We start from the raw sequence: 14,184 nt of genomic DNA, 5'->3' as shown, positions 1-14,184 counted from the left end.
ATCTGGTATGAAGTCATATTGCTGTACACTGCACTTGTGTATTGGATAGTCAGGGCAAACGGTGTCGGGATACCTTGATGTAGAGCCAGAGTGTCCAACAGAGTGTGAATACATCGTAAATAGAATGTCAAGCCTTATGTCATTTTAAAATATCACCAAGCCCGATTTACAGTAGGAGTGAACGGTAAGTAATTATTTAAAAACTGGCCAAATTATTTTCGTATGATTGTGTTGTTATTTTTATCAAATATTTGTTTGTATCTTCATCCTGATCAGTAAGGGTCTTGCGTGAAAGCATGCTCCCAGAGACCAATAACTTCCGAAGATCAGGGTTCAAAGGTCAATACAATATGTGATTTTCGTGCAAACAGTATGCTTGCAAGCTCGACCTGATGGATGTCAAATGCTAAAAATGCTGTTCAATACAGAATCATTTCAAAGCCATGCCATCTTTTTCAAATCAGAAATCTCATAAATTACAGAAAGAACAAACAACATGAACTGGTTACTTTGCTTTTACACGTATGCCAAATCATGTTCAAAAATATTAATTGATGTGTTATGTTCTCTGTCAAGGGCATTTTTGTCTTTCACACAAGGCACTAAGTTCTGTTTTCGCCAGTTGGTGCCGTTTTGCTGAGGTGTCAAAAATCCTTTTTACACAGCTGCGTTAAACAAGCCAAGCCAACAAGTATGGTATGTATGTCTGATTTACCTGATTTACACATACGTTTTAGAACACATGGTGTTATTAATTTCATAAAACCTTCGACTTTAAAGGCATTAGAGCACTGGACATCTATATGAAGTACATCCCATACTTGTTTGCTTGGCTTGTTTAACGCAGCTGTGTATTAAGGATTTTTGACACCTCAGCAAAACGGCACCAACTGGCGAAAACAGAACCTCGCCTTAAGTTAGCCAAAATGGATTATAGTACAAGGTAGTAGTTTTTGTTACCTTAATAATAAATACAAGCAATAAATGAAATAAAACATACAAGTTCACATACAGACACAAATTGGTCATGGAACTGTTAATTGTTAATCGCATTAAAACACGTTACATTTGAGATTAGAAGTTCCGCACTGTTACTGCTATTTAGCAGCGATAATAATGGCGTAATTTTGGCTGGCAGAGATAGTATTATGCATGATATTATTTCTTTCTGATGTATAACCGTCATTAGAAACACATCGATATATATCGACATAGTGTGACAGCAGGGTATGGCGACATGATAGGAACCCATAGCTGAATCTTTCCATCTTATCATTGCATCGTTTTCTTTTAGCATTTTATAATTTCACAGTCAGCAATATTCCAGGCGTCTGGAAGTAATAGTGTCTGGAAAAGACAAGGTATTGACTGGCATCCCACACCGTGGGATCGTGATGATGGGACCAAGAACATGATCCCGATCCATTTAGTATTAATATATTATATGACACAAGATGGATTACATGGATTGAAGCAGGTATGGATTTGTTCCTCAATATTAGTTTATGTGTGACATAGTCCGAGTTATAATTCAAAATGTTATTCATTTTTAGCACATTAATGTGCTTGCACATCCTTTACACCAAAGACCATTCAACCTGGGAGTCAATTACTGTACAACTGTAGCGGTATAAAGATAATTAATGTTGTATTACCTGTGTAAAATCGTGCCTAAATCTATACAGTATCACCTAATATATAATATCTTTCACACTTTGTAACCATGATCCAGGCTTTACTACAAAGTGTGTATAACGCTTTAATGACCCATTTACTACATCCCTTCCATTATGATTTTCTATATTTCAAAAGCAATAAATTACAATTATCTTTACCTGTAATGAACATAATAATAAAATTATAAGTATTATTTAAAAAAACAAACAAGAATACAACTACATGCTTCTGAGGTTAGAGTAAGTTTCTCAGAGGAACAAAATGAATGCTTCTGATATGAAACACTGGTGTGCCTGGTCAAGAATACTGTGGCATTGATGAAATATTTCTGATTTTGTCATATGACATATTAAAAGCAAGCAGTCAGTCTCTCTCTGTTATTAATACAGCTAAAAACTGTGCCCGCTAAAAGCTGGTGCTTATGAATGCTCATCAAATAGAGATGCTACCAGGTGTTCACAAAAGGGTGGCACAAATGTGAAAATGAAAACAAACTAAGACAGTTATGATTAATTACATTCATTGTAACCCTTTTGTGTTAACAAGAGACCAGGCTGAAGTTTATTTAAAACAGGAACGTTGGATACGAATAAATGCTTTATTGCATTCCAGACAACTCTGGATTGATATCAACAATCGGGCCTGAAGTATCATGTTCACCATCTTCAGCATCATGATCCCTCACAAGGCTTCACTTCGGATCTGTGTTTGTCTCGCTTTGTTATTCATTTACTTCGAATGCAAACATTTGGGATTGACTGTTGGCAGTAATAGTGCACGTAGTGTGTCTACTTATTCTCTTCACTCGAGCAAGTCTTTGCTAAGTCAGTGGAGTAATATTTCGAAAGGTGCATCAAGTATGAAAACGTTGCCAGACTCTTTCAATGGCGATGACACGGTTCCGAATCTGTGTCCTCAGGTGCCACCAAACTTAGGTAAGTGGACATATAGTCAGGGCAAAATAAACTTATCTCTTTCTCACGTTGGTACTGATAACGATGTGTAGCATGGTTGATCATATAACAGTGGAATATTTGAACATAAAATGCGGTCGCAGAGAAGGCAGCATATGTGGCACTAATTTAAGTAGGTTTAATGATTGAAGAGGCCTCCTCGTGGACAATGATCGCCTTAAACCTAATTTATCGAGGTGAGATGTATTTGTCTCTTTCGAAAGCAATAAACATATTTGTACAATAAACAAATGAATATTGCAGAAGTAGAGTTTTTCGAAGCTTTTGGCAATAGTGCAGACGTAGAGCGGCAGTGGGACACTAGAAATGCATTTAACACACTGTACACATATGGGGAATCATATGTCACCGCCTGCAATACTGCATAAGTACATGTAGTTGTGCAGAGGTGCGTCATGTCATGTCCACTGGTCATGCTTCACAGATTATGACCATTGGTTTGTCAGCACCATGTCATTACTACGGCTTCTTCCAACATTAAGCTTATATACCATATCTGAAATATTGGTCAATGGGACTGTAACTCAATTCATTGACTCCAGTAAGTCTTAATGTTTAACCATTCACCGCCTGCTTTTGGAAACGGGATTGTTTCATGATTATCTATGTTTCAGTGGGAAATATTACCGCACGTATGGAAGCTCTCCCTTTTGAGGAACTTGAAAGGCGATTTGCAGAACTCAAACCCGGTGGTCGGTTCACACCTCCCGATTGTAAGTCCCGTCACCGAGTGGCCATCATTGTTGCCTATCGCGACCGAGAGTCCCACCTGAAGGTCCTCCTCAACAACCTCCACCCCATGTTGCAACGGCAGCAACTAGACTATGGCATCTACGTTGTGGAACAGGTAAATCTTGTATGTCAAGTCTTTTTAACAGTTGATCCACCCTGGGCCTTTGCCTCACACGTTCACAGTGGATGGAACTGCCGAAATTAGTATAGAAACATGCCTATAACTTTAACATTTGGTTATTGATATTCGCAAATCAAGTAGATGTGTACAGGTTTTTACACGTACATTAATTGTTTGATCAAAGAACATGGTATAAGTTACATAACAAACAAAGCCACTAATAAGGCCAGTATGTTGACTGAGGAGGAAATCTGCCAAAGGCACGCATCAGTACTATCATCTTCTGGGCTTCATTCTAAAACCTAAAGACATGTCCATACCACTTTTGTACGAGATTCCAAAGCTCCTTACGTACAAAGAGATATATATTGATGGTTCCAGTAAATACATCAAGAAATCCCTGTCTCAAAGATCAACAATAGTTCGTAATACAAATTGAATAAGGAAAACCTTTGTTTATAGTCAGAGAAAGTATTTCAGACAAGTAAAATTAATACCGTGTGGTTTCTCGAAGGCTTAAAATATTTGCTTGAATATTTGCAGTCTCAGAAACAAACCAAGAACCTAGAGATTTCTTTTCAGATAAGACATTTAGGCAAGAAGTAGGCATCCCCATGGGTACCAATTGTGCTCCCCACTAAAATGCTTCTTTATACAGATGAATCGGAATTTCTTCATGGATTGGCAAAATAATATGACTTTAAGTTAGCCAACCTGAGCTAGAAATGAAGGCTACCAATGGAACCGCCTTCCAAATGTCTACTTTTCCTTTATGTTGGGCCATATGCCAGCAGCTACAGTCTATGGTGTCAAGATTTCATAACTTTCCACAACGATTTCAAAGAGCGTCATAAGACTCTTGCTTAAAATTATTTGATCAGGCTTACAGCACAAGTTTTATGGTAGAAATGTGAACGACATTTTTAAATTTGATGCATCAGTGACCAAAAGGATGTCGCGATCACCTGGTATCACTACTATTTGATAGTGATTCATAAACACATGCTCATGATGTAGTCTGAATCGTACAACGGACTCTGCTTTCAGAAGATATTTCATATGATAATGGAAACGAAGGGTTTTGTCGCTTTTATTTAAGAGAAATAAAACATTTTGATTGATGGTGTTTCAAATTGTGGACATACGTATTACAGGCTTTGCCGGGCATTTTCAACAAAGCTATGTTAAATAACATAGGCTACACAGAAGCAATGAAGGAATATGACTACCAGTGCTTTTTCTTCCATGATGTGGATCACATCCCAGAGAATGACAAGAACCTGTACACCTGTCCAAAGAACCCACGTCATGTGGCAGTTGCCATTGATAAGCATCAGTATAAGTTAGTATTTTCTTTTATTTACCTCGAGTTTTACTTCTTGTAAAATCGTCAAATAAGTCACATTTGTCGTGAATCTATATAATCTCTCCCTTGTTAACATTATTGGCACTGTTGTCACAATCACACGCCTCCTTATCAGATAATCCCCTTACACACACTATATAGATGGTGTACACAATTATCTGTAGTTGAATCAACATAAGTAGGCCTTTGGTAACGTACATGTAATTCATTATGTATAAAAGTTTGATCCTAATGCTGTTGATTTAGTTTTACAAGACAGATTGCAGCATCGTAAAATATTGTACTCTGTACAAATAATGAGACCAATAGGGATGCAATGTATTCCCACTCTTGTCATGCACACAGTTTAAATGCAAATGGTCATATTCAAGTCTAAAGACATGAAAATTCCACGAAATGTGTAATAAGCGTAATAAAACATTGAGTATTTATTGTTTGAACCATTAACGTGTGATGAATTTAGATTTACGCGTAAAACAACTACCTCTACGCGTTAGGCAACTACGTTTATGCGTTAATTAAACAACTACCTTTGTGCATACAATTACTAGCTTATACGTAAGAGGCAACTTTGCGTGTAACAAGTGCGTTACGCGTAAACCTACGTGGATTTCCTATTTGAGAACGTCCTCAAGCGTAATGATTTTAGCTTTACACGTTACGTTTATCCTGACAGCTAACCGCGTGATGATACCATGGATGACGTCACGTTCTTCCGTGACACCTGAACCCCGATGAAACTAAATTGAAGTTGTTCTTATAAATAGTGAAGGTATCCATTGCGCCAAGCCGAATGACAAGTTTTTCAAATTTGGAATTGAGAAGAAAACACTTATCAAGAAAGTGTTCATACGAAGTGAAAAGACCCATAGTATTAATCTTCATTTAATTCCATTTATCAATGTAACAACCAATTATCTATCACACAGACTTTTCTATCAGGGCGCATTTGGCGGGGTGATCGCACTAACCAAAGAACACATGAACACAGTCAATGGCTTCTCAAATAGATACTATGGCTGGGGTATGGAAGATGATGACATGTTCAGAAGGTAAGAACGTGGTTTGATCTGAATACTCACTGTTAGCTCATTAGAATAGTCCAATCAGAATCACAGCATGAACTGTAGAACTGCCATCTATTATAGTATGTAATTTCCCCAAAGGTATTCCTTTGGCTGACACACCTCAATGCATATGATACACCTGAAAGTGTTAGTTTTGTTTGGCGCGGTCATTTGTTCCTGAACAAAGTGCAGAACCTGACATTAATTCCTCAGGATTATTAGTCCTGGGACATTGTTACGAAGTACTGTATCTCTGAGGAGACTGGACAAAGGCAGTCTACCACTGCTCCAAGGATACAATGTATTTAGGATTGTGGTTTCTGCATATGTGACACCCGGATAACAGTCTCCATTCCAAGTCGCAGCGAGAAAGGTTGCGAACGCCTGGTGTCATGACTCATTTTCATTGATCCATTCATATATTTTTCACCGCTTTTCTGTCTCTTACGCCCAATGGATTCTGTTTCGACGGATAATCGAGACTGGTTGATCTCTGCAGTTGACGTATATATTTCGCTCCACTGTCCCTATTTGAAAGACAGTATCTCAGACTGAATGACTGCTAACAAGACACTTAACATTTACTGCTTCTTTGCCGAAAAGGCGAATGATCAGAGTGTCTTGCTTTAATGTAAATCATTTGCGGCACATTCAAGCAAGGTTTCCTCACTTGTTTTTCAAATGCACTTCCTGAACGTGAGTTCAATCGTCGCATAGGCAATATCTCGGTCATACCTACTCACCGATAAACTCACAGTCCTGTGGAAACCTTCGTTGACCTAGAGCGGATACAGCTAGGATTACAGTTTCAATTATGAGTGGACATTGTGCTCAGCAATTGGTTTGTTTGTTTGTTGTTTAACGCCGCACTCAGTAAAATATTGTAGGTATATGACGTCGGTCTGTAAATAATCGAGTCTTGAGCATCAATCCACGTCATTAGGATACGATGACATGCATCAACCAAGTCAGCGAGTCTGACCACCCGATCCCGTTAGTCGCCTCTAACGACAAGCATAATCGCCTTTTACGGAAAGCATAGATTGCTGAAGAACTATTCTACCCCGGATCTTCACAGGTCCAGCAATTGGTCTTAGTGAAATGACAGATAGACAAATTGCCACTTTCGGTGCATTTTCTGTTAGCTCTTGGGTAAAACGTTACATTCCCCACCATTATGAAAAAAAGCTATGTAAAACATGTGGAGAAATATAACTATTACGATAGGCATTTGTTGCTGTGAAAGGATCGTAAAGGAATGAAGTTAAAATCTAATGTTCAGTCGCATTAACCGTCGAGAAAGAACTTATAGTAAACTATGTATTTCTATTTTCAGACTTAAACACAGTGGTTTAAAAATAACTCGAGCATCAAAAATATTTGCTCGATACAGGACGATAAAACACAGTCGAGACAAAACAAATCCAGTAAACAAGGACAGGTACGTTGTAGCTGAAGGGATAAGCGGTAAGAGTGAGTGAGTTAAAAGGTAACGTCACATCAGCAGTATTTCCGCCATATCGTGACAGGAACTTAAACATTTTATAATGAATATATTTAGATTGAATGAAAACCTGGCATCCATGGGCAGAATGATAACTAGATTTTCACAGTTTCGATTTTAAAACAAGTTGAGTGAGTGAGTGAGTTGGGTTTAACGCCGCTTTTAACAGTTTGTAGTAATAAAACATGGTCCTGAGACCTCTGCAATTCCACTGAATTAATCATATGTGTTACTCATGAATGTGGAGTAACAGGGGATCGACTCCTGATTTTCATTTGGGAAGAGTGATCACTTGTATGACCACCAGTGCTCACGTGACGGGATACTTCCGTATCCATATTCTCGAACAATCCATACCTGTTGTAGAGTAGCACAAGATCTTTGAGTGCCTTTGGCACTCAGTCAGTTTTAATTCTTTTTAGGTCTTGCAACAATTGTTATTGCTATAGCTTTTGGGGTTGTTTCTTTTGATGTTGAGGTTGACAGGGATTGATGTTAAAGCTGTAACATGGTTTGTTTCAGGTTGGTTAATTTCAATTTCAGAAACGTGCTTTGGCATGTCTCACACTGTCAATGACATATATCTGTCTGACAGAGAGCTGATGCTGTTTGAACCGTTTTCATTGTTTTAACTACGGAAGCATAACAATTCCCTGTTGTGTTTGCAGCTGTAACTAAGTTTGCTTGTTTCCGGGCATCGGTATAGCTGATCCTTTGCACACATTTAATCCTTTGTACACAGGACTGAAACTTAAATTCACTGCAGTTCAGTCGAAGATGACATATGGTCACCAGAATCACTTCCTTCACCGACATAGCGGCGCAAGCCACGGCAAACGGGTTGCCCAGTTTTGTCGACTTTTACGACAAGCAATGGTGTATTGGGGACACATTCTACCCCGGGTCCCCATGGAGTTCTTAGCTTAAATTTGCAGTCAAGCAAACGCAATGACACAAAGCGAAGCTAATATATTTTGCAGAATTTCAGTCAGAAACATTTTTGTCTTAAATTGGAAACAAAAAAACTTGAAAAAGTCATTAAATATCTCCACTTAAGCTGTCCGTATCCCTTATTTAGACATCAGGAAATCATTTGAATGTTTTCAAAAGGATAAATATGTTTGTGTTAAGTCAAATAAATATATCTGGTATAAATCATACACCGGTATTGAGAAATAGTGCTTGGATCTTGCTGCTTCTTTCATATAACCGAATATACAGTACACATAGCATCCGTATATATAAGGTCAAAGTCACGACCTGCTTCTAAAGAAGCACATGGCGGGAAACAAAGTCCCTGACACAAAATTAAAGATGAAATGCATCAACATTTGCGTGAGGTTATGTGCCACTGGACCCTGATATGTCTGGTACAGTCTCGATGCAATACAGCCTAAATCAACATAACTCAATAACTCACATAATAAGCCGTAAGTTAATTCATGGCATAGTTATATGGAATACACGTGTTAAACAGTTTAACAAAAGAACCAAAGTGCAGAGGGTTAACCCCTTTATCATGAGACATTCACTGTTCTAGTCCTTACCACAAGTATTCTGGGTGAATGTGAAACTTAGGGACACATGCAATTGGACAAATACCAATGACATCAAATACTGAAATTTACAATAGTGGATGATAATTTGCCATGCAAAACGCCCGGTGTAAGGATCTGCACCGAAAAAGTCACATCATAATTGAATAAAGAAGTTGTCATCCATAAAAAAGACCTGTCTTTACTGTTACTTAAAATGCTTGTCAAACAGTTCAATTCCTTCTGGTTCGCAACATATGGGAGGTCAAAATATCCACATATTCAAGTACAAATAACGTATATTTTTACTTCACGTACATGTTACGTATAAAGTCGTTGGCTGGCAATTAGAAGTGATCCACCTGATGAAGGAGTAAGCATATACTCCGAAACGTCGTGTTCCTCATAATAAGGAAGTTGACATTCTCTCTCTTATGTAACGTATACTTGATGCTTTTCAGATTCAGACTCATACGGCAGGTATCCAAAGACATGGAAACTGATGGATTAAATTCACTCCGCTATGACTTACTGAAAAAGGAGTATAAAAAACTGTACACCTGGGTCTATGCGCAGGTTGGTGAAAAAAGGTGAGTTCGAAGTTTATTCTTTTATCAGAACAGAGTCCTATGTTTTCAAGGTATATGCCGGAAATTGATGAACGGTTGAAAAATGTTGACATTGTCATTACTTCGTTTGCTTTCCCCAACAGATTCCTACCTCATGAATCGAATGGTCAAGTTTAGTTCACACATGTCCACATCGCCTTTTCAAGCAAATGCTCACCTCCTAAAAAGCAAGAAATCACACTGAAAAGGTTATTAAATATAATAAAGCATTCTTACCCAAAAAGTGTCAAGTCTTCGTGTTCTACCAACTTCTAAATGTAAGCGACAATCTAAATATGACCACTGCAAACATGTAAATTCATTCATATGCCAAGGATAGAGTACTTGGTACGAATTCCAACATGGGGCCCTCATGGAATCTAGTTATGTAGTCATATATATAGATGTTGTTCATAGTGCTGCTGCACGTGCAGTACGCACAGCTCCATGGCCCTTTTGTTAATGCACTGGGTGCGTTTTTCCGAATCGTGCGTGTCTCCCGACTAATTGATTGCATGTCCTTGTGATCATTTTGATCGGGAAAATTTGTCACTGACAATATAACATTTTAAACCTCTTCATTTTGCACCTCTTGGTCCGCTAACTTTGCTTTTGTACCCCAAAATATCCGTTTTGCGTTTGTATTTTGAAGAGTAAATGTATATTTTAGTGGCATATACATTTAGAAATAAGTACAATGCACATTTTAAGTGGAAATGATTTAGCTCCAGGTGTCCACGACCTGTTTGGTGTCAAGGTGCCTGTGGGTGTTTTCAAACTCAGCAAGACAACGATGAACTTGACCTCATTTTCAATATCATGACTTCAGTCCCGTAACAGGAACATCATCAATCTTACTTTTACGGTAATTATATTTTTGTGTTTGGTTTGTTGTTTAACGCCGCACTCAGCAATATTCCAGCTATATGACGGCGGTCTGTAAATAATCGCGTCTGGGCCAAACAATCCAGTGATTAATATCATGAGCATCGCTCCACGCAATTGGGACCGATGACATGTATCAACCAAGTCAGCGAGCCTGACCACCCGATCCCATTAGTCGCCTTTTACGACAAGCATAGTCGCCATTTACGGCAAGCATGGGTTGCTGAAGACCTATTCTACCCCGGAATCTTCACGGGTCGGTAATTATACAGATTTAATTAAGGTATTATGACGTTTCTTCATTTAATTAAGGTACTATGATGTTTCTTCATTCATTGTGGTCCTTTTGTAATATTGTATGGTGCACTGAGTAGATAATAGTTAATACCACTGTCATAAATTTTATAGCTACATCAAGGCATACAGATGATTGATAATATAGACAACCATCTTGGCAAAATACCAAACAATCAGCCAGGCCAGAGGCTGTTACCATCTTATCCGCATTTCAGTTTCTAATCGTATTCAAAGTGTTTATTAGCACCAATAAGTTTGCTTTGTGTTATAGTAGTTGCCTGGTTTGTTTAACGCCGCACACAGCAATATTCAAGCTATATGACGGCGGTCTGTAAATAATCGAGTCTGGTCCAGACAATCCAGTGATTGATATCATGAGCATCGATCCCCATTGCGTGCATCAACCAAGTCAGCGAGCCTGACCACCCGATCCCGTTAGTCGCCTCTTACGACAAGCATAGTCGCCTTTTACGGCAAGCATGGGTTGCTGAAGACCTATTCTACCCCGGATCTTCACGGGTCTTGTGTCTAGTAAGACATATCAGGCGAAATCAGTTTAAATTCAGGCACATGAGTGAGTGAGTATGGTTTTACGCCGCTTTTAGCAATATTCCAGCAATACCACGGAGGGGGAGACCAGAAATGGGCTTCGCACAGTGTACCCATGTCGGGAATCGAACTTGGGTCTTCGACGTGACGAGCGAACGCTTTAACCACTAGGCTACCCGACTGCCCCTCAGGCACATGAAGGAAACGTGATAGCGAAAATTGTGAACTAAGGTATGGTGTCGGTGTATGATATAAGTGGCCTTCAGCAGAGATGTATTTCAATATGCTCAATGTTGATCCTTATGTGGCCTTTGTTCTTTGATCTTTAAACTCATACATTATCAGTCAGTGAGTTGGGTTTTACGCCGCTTTTAACATTATTCCAGTTATATCACGGCGTGTCAGCTTAATGTGGGAGGAAAGCCCGAAGTGATGCAGGTCTCAAACGTTTACCACTTCGGTGAAACCCACGAGCACGGGTATGGTGCTGACAAACCTAGAAACATAATCGGGGTGAACCGGGATTCGAACCCACAATCATAGGTTTCTGGCGTGTCCAGGGGACGCAACTCTGCACAGCCAATCGCGGCGCCTTAGACGACTCATACATTATCAGTCATTTTTTACGTTTAATACGGCTTTAAGGCTTGTCCTCAGATCATGCTTTTGCGTATTAAAGTTTAAACGGACAGCTTAAAATACTTCAAACAAAGCATTACATGTGCTACTTCAATACGGCTTGTTATTTATTAGCAGTCAAATATCTACCCTTGTTGATTTGTGAAGGCGTAACAGATTGTATAGAAGGTTCATTCGATACCCCTGAGTTATATTGAACTAACTTGATAGAATACTACATGACACAAGATCGTGTTTTACAGAAAACCGATTGAAAAGTCGAAGCAACAGCTGACAGTGTGTCAGCACAATGTGGGAGTATAGTAGTGACGAAGAGTCCAAAGCTCAAGAGAAACCCATCAGCACGGGAAATGTGCTTACAAACCAAGGATAAAGATGAGGGCGAAATAAATGGCAAGATTCATTCGAAACAACGACCATAAAATCACGGCATAAGACACGCAACACTGCAAATGAATTCTGGCGCCTGAGCCAACTTGTGTCGAACCAAACCCATCCCGGGACCCCCTGTTTGGATACGAAGTGTCGACATATATTTCCTACCGGCATAAAATAAGGGAACAACTGATTGAAAGTACATTGTGTACATTTTCAACACCGTGGCGTTGCATGTGAACGCAACATCTAATCAAAATGAAATGTATCGCCCAACACGGTGGACACACCAGCTATTGATCTACACGCCCGAAATTGATTTTCCAGCCATTTATCGCCACAAGACAGTCATTTCAACAGTTTCCATATTTTGTGTCGGTATTGATATATGTCGCCCATTCTGGTTTTGATGCACAACATATTCCAATAATTAATTGTCACGTTCATTTGTGTACAAAATATGTTTCGAGTTAAATCACCAGTAAAAAAAAGCTGTAAAGTATGACCTTACGTCACACTGGCATGCTCAAATGTCGATATTAACAAAACGTTTGCTAAATGTTAGTTCCTTACGCATTGTTTTGGAACCATTTAAAATCGATATATGTTGGTTGATCTTTGGAAATATTAACAACACACTTCCAATTAAGCGAGCCACTGAAGCTCATATTTCTTTAATACACCATGGATACAGAATTCTGAAACCATTGATTTCTAACTAATATTCCGTTCATTGATTGTTCTAGCTTTTATATAAAACCTTACAGAGCCACGGTGTGGCTTCATGGCGTGCTATATTAAAACATTTGTGTTGTCGATTTCTTCACCAAAACGGTGTACAAATAGTGTGCGGTAGAGTCTCTGTGAGTGGGAAGAGCACGATGTCAACACAAATGTGTATCCAAAGGATATTTTAGCCATGACATCACTGTGTCGCTGTTTACATCCTCAAGGGCACACGTGAAGCGAGCATTAAAGGTAAGTTTATATTTTTTATTTTGTTCATAGTGAATTTCATTATTTCACGCACCACTATATTTTAGAGGACGAAGGTGGCAACTGTCACAAAAACATGCAAAGGCAAGCCAATTTTTCACTTAAAAGAACACGGTAAAATAACGCAAAGGGAATTGCATCTGACATCATTTTTGTCACCGGTGCGTCAACTTATAATTAAAAACTGTCCCGCCATTTGAATGGCAATGTCGGTAGCACTGTGCAATTGTACTCTGCAACGTCTACTCTACTCCCGATGGACACAACTATTTTTCACAAAACACAAGTGATGCATTGACACACTACGCATACATACATATTTAGTGACATCTTTCACTTGAAAATGGCAAGTACGTGTGTTTTTATAAGTTGCCTGTGATCTGTCGCAGAATACAGATGATCTATCAAACAAATGGAGTTTCCGGCTATCACTTTTGTATTGTAGGAGTGCAAGCATCGTGGATTTCATAAGGCCCATACATTACTAATAAACTAAGTATTATGTTGAAAGATTATCATAACCTTCATCGATACGTCTACGTGCGACCTTGAACGTCATGAGAGTAGAACCCCTTGGACAAAGAGGACAGTCATCAGAAATGTCGTCCTCATGTCAACCATTGCAGTTTAGTGCTGTGAAACCTTGGTCCTTGGTAATTACAACTAATTTCATCTGCTGACTCGTATGATAAAACATAGCAAACATGACATGTTTCGATGAGTCTATCGTCTCGAGCTCCCCTCAAAAACTAAAATACAAATGTTTTAACTGCGGACGTTTCTAAAAATAATATTATGAACACGATTTTAGAATCTGCAATGTATCGCTTTTTAAAATGATTAATCTTGAAAAGAAAGC

The 14,184-nt window shown here is 38.8% G+C and overlaps 1 protein-coding gene across 1 annotated transcript; it reads left to right on the top strand.

The window, feature by feature from the left end:
- Positions 1 to 2,329: 2,329 nt before the first annotated feature.
- Positions 2,330 to 9,722, top strand: LOC139475869 (beta-1,4-N-acetylgalactosaminyltransferase bre-4-like). Its single transcript, XM_071259080.1, has 7 exons — positions 2,330 to 2,612; positions 3,266 to 3,498; positions 4,659 to 4,846; positions 5,800 to 5,922; positions 7,274 to 7,378; positions 9,438 to 9,566; positions 9,689 to 9,722. Exons 1-7 carry the CDS (start codon positions 2,330 to 2,332, stop codon positions 9,720 to 9,722), a joined length of 1,095 nt encoding a protein of 364 aa, XP_071115181.1.
- The last annotated feature ends 4,462 nt before the right edge of the window (positions 9,723 to 14,184 follow it).

The sequence above is a fragment of the Haliotis cracherodii genome, unplaced genomic scaffold, assembly GCF_022045235.1.
Source record: "Haliotis cracherodii isolate W230 unplaced genomic scaffold, xgHalCrac1.p SCAF_3, whole genome shotgun sequence".
Lineage (NCBI taxonomy): Eukaryota > Metazoa > Mollusca > Gastropoda > Lepetellida > Haliotidae > Haliotis > Haliotis cracherodii.
This window is presented reverse-complemented; position numbering and strand designations above follow the sequence as displayed.

Excerpts from the sequence above, each read along its gene's own strand:
- LOC139475869 (XM_071259080.1), top strand. The coding sequence starts at position 2,330 with ATGTTCACCATCTTCAGCATCATGATCCCTCACAAGGCTTCACTTCGG. Across the intron at positions 2,613-3,265 it reads TCAGGTGCCACCAAACTTAG|TGGGAAATATTACCGCACGT; the intron begins GTAAGTGGACAT and ends TCTATGTTTCAG. Across the intron at positions 4,847-5,799 it reads ATTGATAAGCATCAGTATAA|ACTTTTCTATCAGGGCGCAT; the intron begins GTTAGTATTTTC and ends TCTATCACACAG.